Raw genomic sequence first — 12,490 nt, 5'->3', positions numbered from 1 at the left:
CAGAATGGCTCTCCATTTCTCTCAGAATAAAACTAAAGTCCTTCCCAAGGCCCACGGAGGGGCTGCCCGGCCCTTTGTCCTCCCACCCCCTCCAGTCGTCCTGGGCTGTGTTATTCCAAACACCCCAGGCATGTTCCCGCCTCAGGCCCTTGAACTTGCTCTCCCCTTGCCTGGCATGTCCTTCCTCCTGTTGTCCACATGGCTAATCCCTCCTTTCCCTCAGGAATTTATTCAGGTGTCACCTTTCGAGGCCTTCCCCGCCCTGCTGCAGTTTCTCCTGATTGAGCACTTGTCACCAGCGGGGTGCTAGGGCCCTGACTTAGGGCACTTCCTGCCTGTCTCTCCTCCCTCGGACTCTGGCTCCATGAGGCAGGGGTTTCTGTCTCTTGCTCACTGCCATTTCCCCCCCACCCCCCCAAACTGGGCCTGGACCATGTGGGTGAGTGTTGAGGAGTGGGATGGCCTGCTAGACCCCACTGCAGTCATGAGAGTGACCACACACACAGGTCCAGTGTGTCTGGAGCCTTCCGTTGGCAGGGCCCTCCCTTCCCACTGATTTTCATAGCGGTTAATAGAGAAGAGTGTCTCGGAGGGATGGAAACGCGTCACGGTCCTGATGGAGGAGCTTGCTCAACGGCTGAGACATGGAACAAGTTCATTCACACTCCTTGGTCCCCGTAGAAGCACATCCCCACAGCCCGGGCTGGGGTTTCACGCCGCCACCCGTGAATGTGAGGTTGATTGCCATGTGGCTGGCCAGGGTCGGAGGACAGCTTGCCATGTCCATGCCCGCTGGGTGGAGGAGAGATTTCTGCCGTTGTGTGACCGTGGGCCTGCCGCTGGACACAGCTTTGGGAACCTTGTTCCGCAGGCCCTGGCCCAGTGTACTCAGCACTCTGTGTGTGCTGGCCCTTAGGATGTACTCCCTCATCTGATCTTCACAGCGGCCTGGTGAGGGAGGAAACGGGGCCTCAGAGAGATTGAGTAACTTAGCCAAGGCACACAGCTAGCCAGGGCAGGCTTAGGAGAGGAATTCGGATCCGTTCAGTAGCTTATGTGAAGTGCCTATTACTGTGTCTGCGTTGAGCAGACACGATAATAATAAAAGCAGATATTTACAATAACATGGATTAAGCACAGACTATCTGCCAGGGTCTCTGCTAAGATCTCTGTGTACGTCACTTGGTTGAGTCCTCACAGCAATCCCGGGAGGTGGGACAGTGTTTATCCCTGTTTTTCAGAGGAGGAAGCTGAGGCCCAGAGAGAACTTGCAAGGTGGACCAGCTGGTCTCCAAGAATGCTTCTGGATGGGGGCTGGCCCAGTGGCACAGCGGTTAAGTGCACATGTTCCGCTTTGGCAGCCTGGGGTTCACCAGTTCGGATCCTGCATGCAGACATGGCACCACTTGGAAGCCATGCTGTGGCAGGTGTCCCACATCTAAACTGGAGGAAGCTGGGCACGGATGTTAGCTCAGGGCCAGTCTTCCTCACAAAAAGAATAGGATTGGCAGTGGATGTTAGCTCAGGGCTAATCTTCCTCAAAAAAAAAAAAAAAGCTTCTGGCAGCTCCAGTTTCAACTCAGTATTTTCTGTTCTTTGTGGGGTATCTCTAGGGTCCTGCTCCCAAGAGGCATCTTCCCCGAGCCCGTGGGGGTGAAGGATGCTCCCACAGGCCCAGGGCGGGTAGGAGAGCGCAAAGGAGGGCCTGTCCCACTGTGCTGTGTGCTGCTCCCACCTCCCCTGGGGGCTGGGTCCAGGGCAGCGCTGGCTGTGTGGGGCGCATACAGAGGGACTGAATGAAGAGCAGCAGACTTGGGGGGTCCAACATGACCCCCGAATGGAACTCTGTAGGGCTGTCCCAGGAGAAAGGGGGCAGATCTGGCCAGTGTGGCCCCCGGTGGGATGAGAGAATGGGAAGAGGAGAAAGGCCACTTGGAGGCAGGGTGTTTGGCACAAAATGAAGAACAACTTTCTGCCCTGAGAACTGTCCTGAGGAATGAGCCCGCCCCCAGCCCCCCACGGGAGTGCCATGCCCCTTGCTGGAGGTTGCAGGGGCTTCCACCTTGCCCCCCGAATGCACCGAGTGGCTTTGACAGCACCCGCATGTCCTGTCTTAGGAAGCCCGCATCTTTTGAGCCATGTTTGTTCGTTGCCTGGAACTCCTCCTGCGAATGGTAAAGCCCCAGTGAGGACAGTCGAGCTGCCCTGCTCTGGGCCGCCCAGTGACGTCTCGGGCTGAGCTTCCGGTGACTGTGCTCTCTCTCTCCCCACAGCCCAGTTTAACGGCAACGAGAAACGGCAGTCATCGCCCTCGCCTTCCCGGGACCGGCGGCGCCAGCTTCGTGCTCCCGGAGGGGGCTTCAAGCCCATCAAACACGGGAGCCCCGAGTTCTGTGGGGCCCTGGGAGAGAGAGTGGATCCCGCTGTCCCGCTGGAGAAGCAAATGTAAGTTTTGAGGAGTAAAGCAACCTCAGCTCCTAGGTCCTGTGTCCCTGCAGAGGCTCAATGGAGGCCAAGGCCACCTGTCAGTGGCAGAATGGGGTTAGAGCGCGCCTCCCCTGGTCCCTAGCCCTCCGTGCTTGCTCCCTGCGCACTGTGTCCTCCCTTACTTTCGATGACTAGCAGGAGGGAGTGCAAAGCCGTCCACACGGTTCACCCCTCTCTCCTACCTCCTAGTTTCTGTTTTCATCCTGCAGCAACTGAGGTTTTGAAAAGCTAAGTGTCCCCTAATCCTGTCCGTTAAGTGTGAATTAGGGTTGTTTTCTAACTACAGTGATGTTTTTGCCCCACATCTGCTTGCTATGGTTGCACAAGGCCTTCACTCTCTTGATTTTGGTTTCTCAACCCCTTTCTCCAGAGGTTTCCCACCTCTAGTCAGTGGCTGGGTCCCGACCCTGCAGCCTCTTTCCCTCCCCGCTTCTCCCTGGCAGTGCTGGCCAGGCCTTCACCGCCCGCCCCCTTGACCCGAGGACCATCTCCCTGCTCTGCTCTGAAACCTTCAGTGGCTCCGCATCACGTCAGGATAAAGCCCCAGCCCCCAAACCTGCTGCTCGCTCAGTGACTTGCCCCAGGCTGCCTTCTTCTTTTCTTGCCATCCCTTGTACCTGGACTGGAGGGCGTTACTCCAGGTGCTTGATGGATCAGGTCCTGCATCTGGGGCTGTTCCCTTCAGGTGTGTCATCTTCAATAAGCAAATGTGCGATAAATGGGGTTATCATCCCATTGCACAGATGAGAAAATCGGGGCTCCAAGAGGAGCAGAGCCTTGGCTGGGATCCCCTGGCTCAGAGCACAGAGGTGGGATTTGAACTCCAGCCCCATGACTCGACCCCATGCTCTGCCCTTATTTCTCCCCTCTTGTATACACCCACATCCTCCACCCTCAGCACATGCCTGGCGCAGAGAAGCCCCTCTGCAAGACCAAGAGACTAGCTGACCCCAGGCCGGGCCTCAGGAGCGCGTCTCACATGTGTCACTTGCTGTTATCAGTCTCCACCCAGCCACAGAGCATCCCTCCCAGGACACACTTGCGCGGGGAGCAGGGTGCAGGGCTTTCCGAGGGATGTCATGCTCCTGTGCTCTCCTCCTGGGAGGCTGCAGCCTCCTTTGTGGGCCCCACGCCTGCTGTACTGAGCACGCGGGGGGAGCGCTCCCAGCCAGTATTGTGTTATCATTTCTCACAGCCACGCAGATTGGGTGGCAGGTTTGCTTATTTCTGATCAAACTGAGCACTTTTTGATCAACAAATAAAATATGATCCAGAGATGAGAGATGTGTGGGAGTTGTTGAGCGTGCATCCTGACCCAGGTCTGCCAGGGGTCAGCTGGACCAGCCCACCCTCTTCCCACCCCGGGGTGGGCCCCTTGAGTGCAGTTCTGTTCCCTCTCCTTTCCTGTTCCCTCCCGACACAGCCCTCAGCCAGCTCCAGTCATGACCCCATCTCATCTCCCCAGGCTTACTCTGGCCTGTCGGAGGCCCTGACTTGTCACCCGAGAGGTGTGCTTAGGCAAAATGCCACTTCCATCAGAGCCCGATGACCCAGGCAGAGAGGATCGCCTGATCCCCAAACTGGGCTGATGATGCTCAGTCTCGGAGGGACCTCCGAGTCCCACTTCCCCTCCACCCCAGCACAGGGGAGAGGGGAGCTGGGGACTGGCGCCCTGAGAAGTGTGCCCGGTCTTACGGGGTTGTTGAGGATGGGCAGTCCCACCTCTGCCTGGACACCCATACCACCTGCTTTCATCCCGGGACAGTGGAAAGGCTGCTGCTGAGGGACTCAGGGACACAACCCAGCCCCCGCGCCTCCCGAGGCAGCCCACCGCCACCTCCATCGCACCTCATTATTACCATTAGCACATCGACAAATTCCAGTCACAAACTTGTTAATGGCAAATAAATAAATAAGTAATCCTGACCCAACGTCGCCCCCCAGCTCCTGCCGCTGTTGAAAGCAGGAGCTCCGTGAGGGCAGGAACTTACTCAGGTCACCGCTGCATCCATCCTCAGTGCCTAGAAAGGCATCTGGCACAGGATGGGTGCTGAGTAGATAGCCGGCTGATGAGTGGACGAGGTCCCCAAAGAGCTGTCAGCGCTTTCTCTCCCTTTCGTCACCTCCCACTCTCTCACTCACCATAATCTGCTTCCTCCTCTGCCTGGGTCACAGGTGGCCTCCTCTGTCCTCCACGGCAGTCAGCGCAGGAGATGGCTCCCTCCCCCGCAGACATCCTCTACTCCCAGTTTTTCTCCTACTTCCCTGGCTGCTCCTTCTGGCCCCTCTGCTGGCTCCTTGCCTCAGCTTGACCTGAAGGTTGCAGTGCCCGGGGCTCAGTTCCAGCTCCGTCCCCCCAGGTAGTCTCTTCAGGAGCCCGGTGGTGAGCCCTGGTGCGTGTCCCTGCCCTCGCCCTCCCGAAACGCCAACTCAGCATCCAGCTGCCTTCCTGGCATCTCTGCTTGGCTGACAAACGGGTATCTCAGAACTGGGGTCCTGATCTCCTGGACACCCTCCCCTGGCTTCCCACCTCCGGAAAAGGTGTTACATCTCCCTAGTCGCTCAAGCCACAAATTGGAGTCATCTTGATTCCTTTTTTTGCCTTCGCCGTGTCTAATGCATTACTAAGTTCTGCCAGCTCTCCATCTAAAATAAAGCCTGAATTCACCCATTGCCCTCAGCTCAGGGCCACCTCCCATCTGGACCCCTGCAGAAGCCTCCTGACTTGTCTCCTCTTCACCTCCCCTTGGGCCTCTCTTCAGGGCAGCCTGGTTGAACTTTTGTAAGATCACCCAGAGCAAGTAACGGCTCTCTTTAAAACTCCTTGCCCTCCGCTACGCTTAGAATGGGATCGGACTTCTTCCCTTGGCCTGCAAGGCCTCAGGGAACTGGGCCCTGCCTCCCGCTGCACCCTCGTCTGTACCACTCTCCACGCTCACAGTGCACGACCATTCTTGCTGCCTTTCTGCTCCGTGAACACCCAAGCTCATTCCTCTTACAGGACCTTTGCACTTGCTGCTTCCTCTGCAGAGAACATGTTTTCTTTGGCTCTTTACATGATTGGCTCTGTCTCATGATGCAGATTCTCAGGTCAAATGTCATCTCCTCTGGGGCCTCCCCGCCCATTCATTCTAAAGTAGGCACCTCTCCCGCCCCGGTCACTGCCTCGTCACAAACCCAGCATTCCTACTTCGCACTTGTCACTATCAGAAATTGTTTCCTGAGTCTATCTGTTGGCTCTCCACCTCCCTGCATGAGCCCCATGAGATCCAGGATGTAGTAAGTGGTGAGTACATATTGGATGAGCTAACGGGTATGGGATGGGCTGGATGACTCGGGTTGAGTCTTCTTAATCCCCGAGGTTCTGGCCTGACTGTCCAACTCTGAAAAGTCCAGCACATCCCCAAGATGGCCTCCTGCTTGGTTTCTCTTTTCAGTCCAGGCAGAGTCTGCTCAGGCCCAGCAGTTGGCCCCCAGCCCTCACAGGCCCACCCTGTCTCTGGTGGGAACCCCCTATGGCGGGCTGACCAGTGGCTGGCCCCAGCCTCCCATCTGGTATCCTTTGGCCCTTCTCTCCCGAACTCTGCCTGGGTCTCCTTTGATCCTCGACCCCAAGTCCCCTGCCTTTCTCTCCACGTGGAGTAGCTGGAGCAGCCGGGGAGGGAACCAGCAGCTCATCCTGTTCACCCACCAGGGGTTACCCTTCACCAGGATCCACAGCACCCCCTAAGAGCCAGCTCGCTCCTGTGCTCAGGGAGGGGCGGGCAGCGGGCAGCACTTCCCTGGAGACCACTTCTAGGCCTTTCCCAGAGGACGGCTGTGCTTCAAATGGCTGGAACTTGTTTTCCTAATAAATAATGTTTTTGTCAGCTCACTGGGGGTGTGTTATGCAGGTGAAATTTCCCGGACAACATCCTTGCCAAATCTCTTAACTCCTGTTTCTGCGGTCAGCTCCGTCCTTGTCCAGCTGTTTCTCCCCATTGCATCCATGCATCTTTTCTAAAGCAGCTAGAGCCTTCACGACCCTGGAAGTGTTGTAGGTACAGCAGCCCACGTGTCCCACTTCATTCCTCTTCATTCCTGCCTAAGTTCAGAGGGGAGGCAGGTCTGCCATCTGCACGCTCTCTGCATTTTCCTTCTGCAAGTCGCCCCTCCACATGTCCGGCCGCGGGGCTAACCTGCTGTGAATGGTCACTTGCTGGGCAGTCAGTGACTCAGTCACATGCTCACTGGACGAGACACGCACATCTCCTCTCCAGTCTTTGCCCTTGTAAAGCTGGTTGGGTTTTTAGGTGACAGTTACATCATCACACTGCTGCTAACTGTTCAGAATGCTGCCTTGTAAATGGCAGCAAGTGCACAGTGAGAGGCAGTGTGACGTTTTCCTCTAAGCAGAATGTGTGTCACAGAACTCTCAGAGGTACTGTTTGTAGGGCGCCCCTGGGCCAGGACAGGAGGCAGCATCCCAGTCACACCTGGGAATTTAAAATGCAGCCTCGGTGCGGCAGCAGCTGAAATAATGACAGCCAGGAAAGTTCCCCGCGGCCGTCTGCAGTTCAGTCTCTTTCTGCTGATGCTTGTAGCTGCCAAGCTACAAGGGATTTGTTGAAACGCACCCCATCTCAGGCTCTGCATAAGCCCTTCTATGCATCACACTGTTTAATCCTCAAAATCCCAAAACGGGGTGAAGTGACCCTAACTTGATGGAGAGCCGAGGCACAGCCAGGTTCGGCCTCTTGCCACAGACCACCTGGCTGGCGAGTGGCAGGACTGTCTGTGCCTCTTGGCCAGTGCGTGATCCAGCCTTGGCCGTCGGGCACCTTGGTTCTCCTCCTGGCCCTGCCTCCCACCTTCCCACTGCCCCTGCCCCTGCGAGACCGTAGGACAGAAGTGCATTCTGAGTATACCCTGACTGGCGTCTTAGGATCTTCACTCTTCACTGAAACTTTACCTTCTTCCAGTCTCAGAAATTAGTGTTCCCTTTAGTCCTGCAGTGAGGGGCCTTCGTCAGGCCATCTGCCACCACACCCCTCCCTTCTGATTCTGCCACCCACCACGCGGTGTCCGAAAGCAGTGACGCTGGGACTGCTACGTGCCCAGTCGATGCCAGATTCACTCAGCAGGAGCACTGGTGGGGCCACCCCACACCTGCTGCCTGCTCTCCTGAGTCAGGAGCACCACCTACTTGTCCCTGCTGTCAGCACCCTAGGGTGGCTTCCCTGTCACTTAGACGGAGACAGCCAGAGTCCTCGCATCGTGCACAGGCACCCTGACGCCGCCCGCTTTGTGGCCTCTTGGGCCTCTGCCCACGCCCCTGCCTCACTGGGGCCACGCTGGCCTCCTCGCTGTTTCCAAGACACACCAGGCACTCCCACCTCAGGCCTTCCTGCCTCGCCTCGTTCAAGTCCGCACTGAAATGTCACCCTCTCTGGACAGCTTCCCTGGCTGCTGCTTAAAATAGCAGTCCCTCCCACGAGCCCCAGAGCAGGCGGCCCTGCTTCCTGTCCTCCAGGGCTGCTGCGCTAGGGTGAGAGCTTCACAGGGTGGAGGCTGTGCGTGCGTGCCCTCCTGTCCCCAGGACCTGCACGCAGCGGGCGCTCCCTAGGTATCTATTGAAGGACCCACTGCGCAGACGCAGCACGCACACGACCTGCTCGGTACAAGGAGGCCCGGGACGGGGCAGTTGCCCTCTGAGGGGCCGAGCCTCCTCGCGGAGAAGCAGGGTTCAGGGTGTCAGCGGTGGGGTCCTGCCCCACAGGTTCTGACCCTCTCCCTCCTCCCCAGATGGTATCACGGAGCCATCAGCAGAGGGGACGCCGAGAACCTGCTGCGACTCTGCAAGGAGTGTAGCTACCTCGTGCGGAACAGCCAGACCAGCAAGCACGACTACTCCCTCTCCCTGAAGTGAGTACCACCTCGGTCGCCCCAGCCCACCTGGGTCACCCCTCGTCCGCCTCGGTCGCCCCCTGCCCACCTCGGTCGCCCCAGCCAGCCTCGGTCACCCCCCGCCCGCCTCAGCAGCTGCAAATGAAGCGCAGCCCAGCCCTGTGTCTGTGGCAGAAAGACCCGCCGGTGTCCCCACAGGAAACACTGGCACGAGTTATTTCAAGCCTCGGTGTTTCAGTTTGATCTTTCTTCCTGGGATACAGAGGAGTTTTTCTGTTCTGCTTCTGTCTCCCCAGGAGGGGAGGGACATTTTCCTAGGATTTATGTTAAATAGCCAAGAACAGCTTCACATTGGCTGTGAGCCAGGGGCTGTGTGACGCTCTTAGCATCCTCCTCCCTGTTTCACACCTCACATTGACCTGTTTTGCAGCTGAGGAAACTGAGACTCAGGGAGGGGACATTGCTGGCCCAGGGGCAGGGCCTGGCCACGGGACCAGCTGTTTGCCCCCGCCCCGCCCCCATTATAAGAATGACCTTTTCCTTCTGTTCCTGGTTACTGTTTGGGCAGGTCTGATTCTTGTGTGTCTCACGAAGGTGGTGGGGAGCACCAGCAAGGGCCAGGAAGAATCCTGCTGCTGTCTCCTGCAGCCGCCTCGTCATTGTCGCGTCTTTCTGACCCATGAGGCATTGCTGTTGAGATAGGCGGCCTGAAACAAGAAAAGGGTTTTTCGGTGGAGTCCGTCATCCTTCGGTGCTGCCACTGAATGGGACCTAGCATATTGTCTAAAACTCATTTTACAGATAGGAAAACTGAGGCCCAGAGAGAGGAGGGATTTCCCAACGACACAGAGAGAGTTAGGGACAGAACTGGAGTACAAACCCAGGCCCTTCAGCCAGCACAGACCACCAAGAACGGTGAAGTCCTCTGCCTGGCTTCCTCTCTGCTCTACTCATTGTTGTCAGAGGCCACGTGACGGAGAGAGGGCCTGTGTGCAGGCCAGCCTTGTAGCCAGCAGAGCAGTCCAGCCAAGGAAGGAGAGACTGACCCCACCTGGTCTGCTGGACTGTGCCCCGAGAGGGACAGTGACAGACTGCAGAGCATGGGCAGGAAACAGAGGCACTGGGAGTCTCCCTGCAGAAAGGAGGATGTGCGGACACACGGTGGGAACTACGCGTCTCTCAGGGACGATCAGGGCAGACGGAGCAGACGTGGTTGGGGGTCCCCAGATGGGGGAGTTACGGGCAGGCAGATTCTAGCTCAGTGAGAGGTAGCGTTTTCCAACAGTCAGAGGTGATCAAGAATTAGAGCAAGCGGAGGCTGCCTCGAAAGGGAGTGAGCGTCTCATCACTGTGGGCGTGCAGCTAGGGGCTGGAATCCCACCTTTCCAGGGAGGATATGGAGGGGATCTGTGACTGGCTGGGTGGGGCCCCAGGACCAACAGCCCCTGCATACTTCATTGTCCACCATCACACAACTTAAAGAATCAGGTTGGTTATTGCAGCCGAGGAAAATTCGATATGCCAAGCAGCAACTGGGCTGGAGGCGCCAAAGCCAGAGGCCGTCCTTGGATTGAGGAGAGGGCAGAGGCAGGGGACAGGTGCACCCTGCTGGCCGCGTTGCCAGGGGCCAGGCGGTCCTCGACTGCCCACTGCTCCGTGCAGCCCCGCTCCCTCTCTCACTGGCCAAGGTAACGTAGCAACCCAGGTGCCCTTGAGTGATGCTTCCGGATTTCCACCTTCCCCCTCAAGCTGAATTGCTGTCTTCTGGGCTGTGAGAGGTAGAGGAAGCAGGTGACATTAGAGAGGAGACTTCCATGTCACCGCCTTTCCCTGCCCACTCAGGCAGCCTGCCCACCCCTGGGCTTCCTCAGCGCAGCATTTATCACGCTGGCAGCCTCGGAGCTCCTCAGAGAACCTCATTCCTCCTGGGATCCCATTGTCTGGGGCCTGGCCAGAGGGATCTTCCTGAAAGGACTTACTGAATGCACCGAGGAGGAGAGGATGGATGCTCCATGCCAGGCCCAGGCGGTCCTCCATGAAAGCCAGGGCCCCTTCTAGCTTCCTGTTAACCACTCGGGAAGTGCTCAGCCCCTGCATTGGGCAGGCCCAGTTGGACAAGAGGGCCCCATGGTGACCCCAGAACAGCCTTGCCTGCAAGGGAACAACAGCCTCCTGGGTATCCAGGATGTGTCGAGGCTGAGGCACCAACATGGGAGCTCACAGGAACCTTAAGCCAGCTGCAGAATCATACCAGTAATACCTGTGGGGTCCATTTCCTTTTTCTTCCCCCCCCTTTTTTTTTTTTTTGCTGAGGAAGATTTGCTCTGAGCTAACATCCATTGCCAGTCTTCCTCTTTTTTTTGCTTGAGGAAGATTTGCCCTGAGCTAACATCTGTGCCAATCTTCCTCTGTTTTGTATGTGGGTTGCCACCACAGCGTGGCTGCCGCCGAGTGGTCTAAGTCTGCACCTGGGAACCAAGCTGGGCTGCCAGAGCAGAGTGCACTGAAGTTAAACACTAAGCCATGGGGCCAGCCCCTGCGGGGTCCATTTCTTAATCCCCTGTGCAACATGCCCTCTGTTACACAAACAGGCCCAAAGACCACCTCACAGATGGGTCTCCAGAAGAGTATTTCCATCATGGTCCCAAGAGTGTAATTCCCTTTTGATCCCTGGTTTGTGCCACGCTTAGACAGCAGGGCCTCTCTCAGGAGAGGCGGCACCTTGACTCTGCTCTGTCAGTGACAGGCTTGCTGTCCAGGGCCGGGCTGCAGGCGAGAGAGACAGCTTGGCACAGGCTTCCCTGCCCCCAGCCCTGTGGCCTTGGCAGTCGTCACTTCCTGGGTGTCGTGGTCCCCATCTGTGCACGGCGGGGGAGGGTGCTCTTCTGAGACAGAAGCACATCTAGCCCACCAGTGCAGTGTCAGCGTCGTCTTGTGTCATTCCCACCCTGCCCCTGCTTTCCCCGGTCAGCCCTGTGGTTTGTTGAAAGCCGTTGGTAAGAGTTGCAGGAAGGACCCGTTGTCCAGGGTTCTGGCAGGGAGTCCTGTCCTGCCACTCGCTGCTTGCTGCGTGGCCTTAGGTGAGTTCCTCCCCTCTGGGCGGACCGTCCACATCTGCCAGGTGAGACTTGGACTTTGATGGCTGTGAAGGATGCCTCGACCTCTGACATCAGGGCGTCTCTGACTCCTGGGGTTTCCCATCCGTGGCTCAGCCGCTCCTTGCCCTTGGAGTGCTCTGGCATGATCCCTTGTACCTCCCAGGCCGGGGGAGGAGGTGGAAGAGACTGAGGACAAGGCCCAGCGGCCTGTGCCAGGACCCCGAGTAAGACCACTCTGCTGTCAGGCATGGGTTTGTCTTCCTGTGCCTGTCCCGTTGGATCTAGTGACCAGGACCTGCAGTGTGGATGACTGGTTCCACCCACCGGTGCTGGAGGTGGAGGGGGTAGTTTTGCATGCTTGTCTAGAGCCATTGGATCCTAAAGGCCAAAGGGTGGTGTCACCTCATCAGCTTTCCTGTGTAAAAGTCCCAAATTGGGCAAGTGGGCAAGGCTATCCCGTGGCTGGGCAGGCCAGCCTGCTAAGGGAAGGTGGGTTTGCTTCCCAGAGCAGCCCCAGTTCCCGATAAGCAGTCCGGCTGCCAGCCAGGGAGTGACACCTGGCACATTAATCACTCCGACCACAAATGGGCCCTGGGACCAAACATCCCAGCTGCTAGGGGCAAGTGCCAGCTTTGCCAGCCACAATGTGAGGTGTGAGATCTCAGATCCCCGAGGCCTGCCTGGCGGGGGCAGGTGGGGAGCGTCATTCCTCATGCTTGATGTTGTCAGGCACGTGGTACACGTTGACATTGGAGTTCTAGCTGTGTTATCATGTGAGCCTGCTGCAAGGATGCTCTGGGTGGAAAAAGGATCTAGGGGGAGTCTGGCCTCAGAGGACGGGGCCCTCCGCCCCTCCCTGGACAGGTATTTATCAGAGCCCTCTGGCCCTGGCTGCAGAGTGCAGTCTGGCCTGTTCAGCCTGGGCCTTGTTGCACGCAGATCTGCACGGAGGGCCTTGGGGCCCCGAGGTGGCGTGGGGTAGGCACTCCCTGCCACTGAGGGCCCGGAGGAGCTGCAGG

The 12,490-nt window shown here is 57.7% G+C and overlaps 1 protein-coding gene across 1 annotated transcript in view; it reads left to right on the top strand.

Annotated features, from left to right (window-relative positions):
- The window catches only part of SHB (SH2 domain containing adaptor protein B), a 130,216-nt gene that overhangs the window by 97,630 nt on the left and 20,096 nt on the right, over positions 1-12,490 (top strand). The window contains exons 4-5 of the mRNA XM_046669655.1: positions 2,274-2,445; positions 8,272-8,391. Coding sequence (XP_046525611.1) covers positions 2,274-2,445; positions 8,272-8,391 — 292 coding nt within the window. The remainder of the gene's footprint in view (positions 1-2,273; positions 2,446-8,271; positions 8,392-12,490) is intronic.

This window comes from Equus quagga, chromosome 1 (genome assembly GCF_021613505.1).
Source record: "Equus quagga isolate Etosha38 chromosome 1, UCLA_HA_Equagga_1.0, whole genome shotgun sequence".
Taxonomy (NCBI): domain Eukaryota; kingdom Metazoa; phylum Chordata; class Mammalia; order Perissodactyla; family Equidae; genus Equus; species Equus quagga.
Note: the sequence above shows the minus strand (reverse complement) of the source record. Positions and strands in the feature narration are given on the sequence as shown.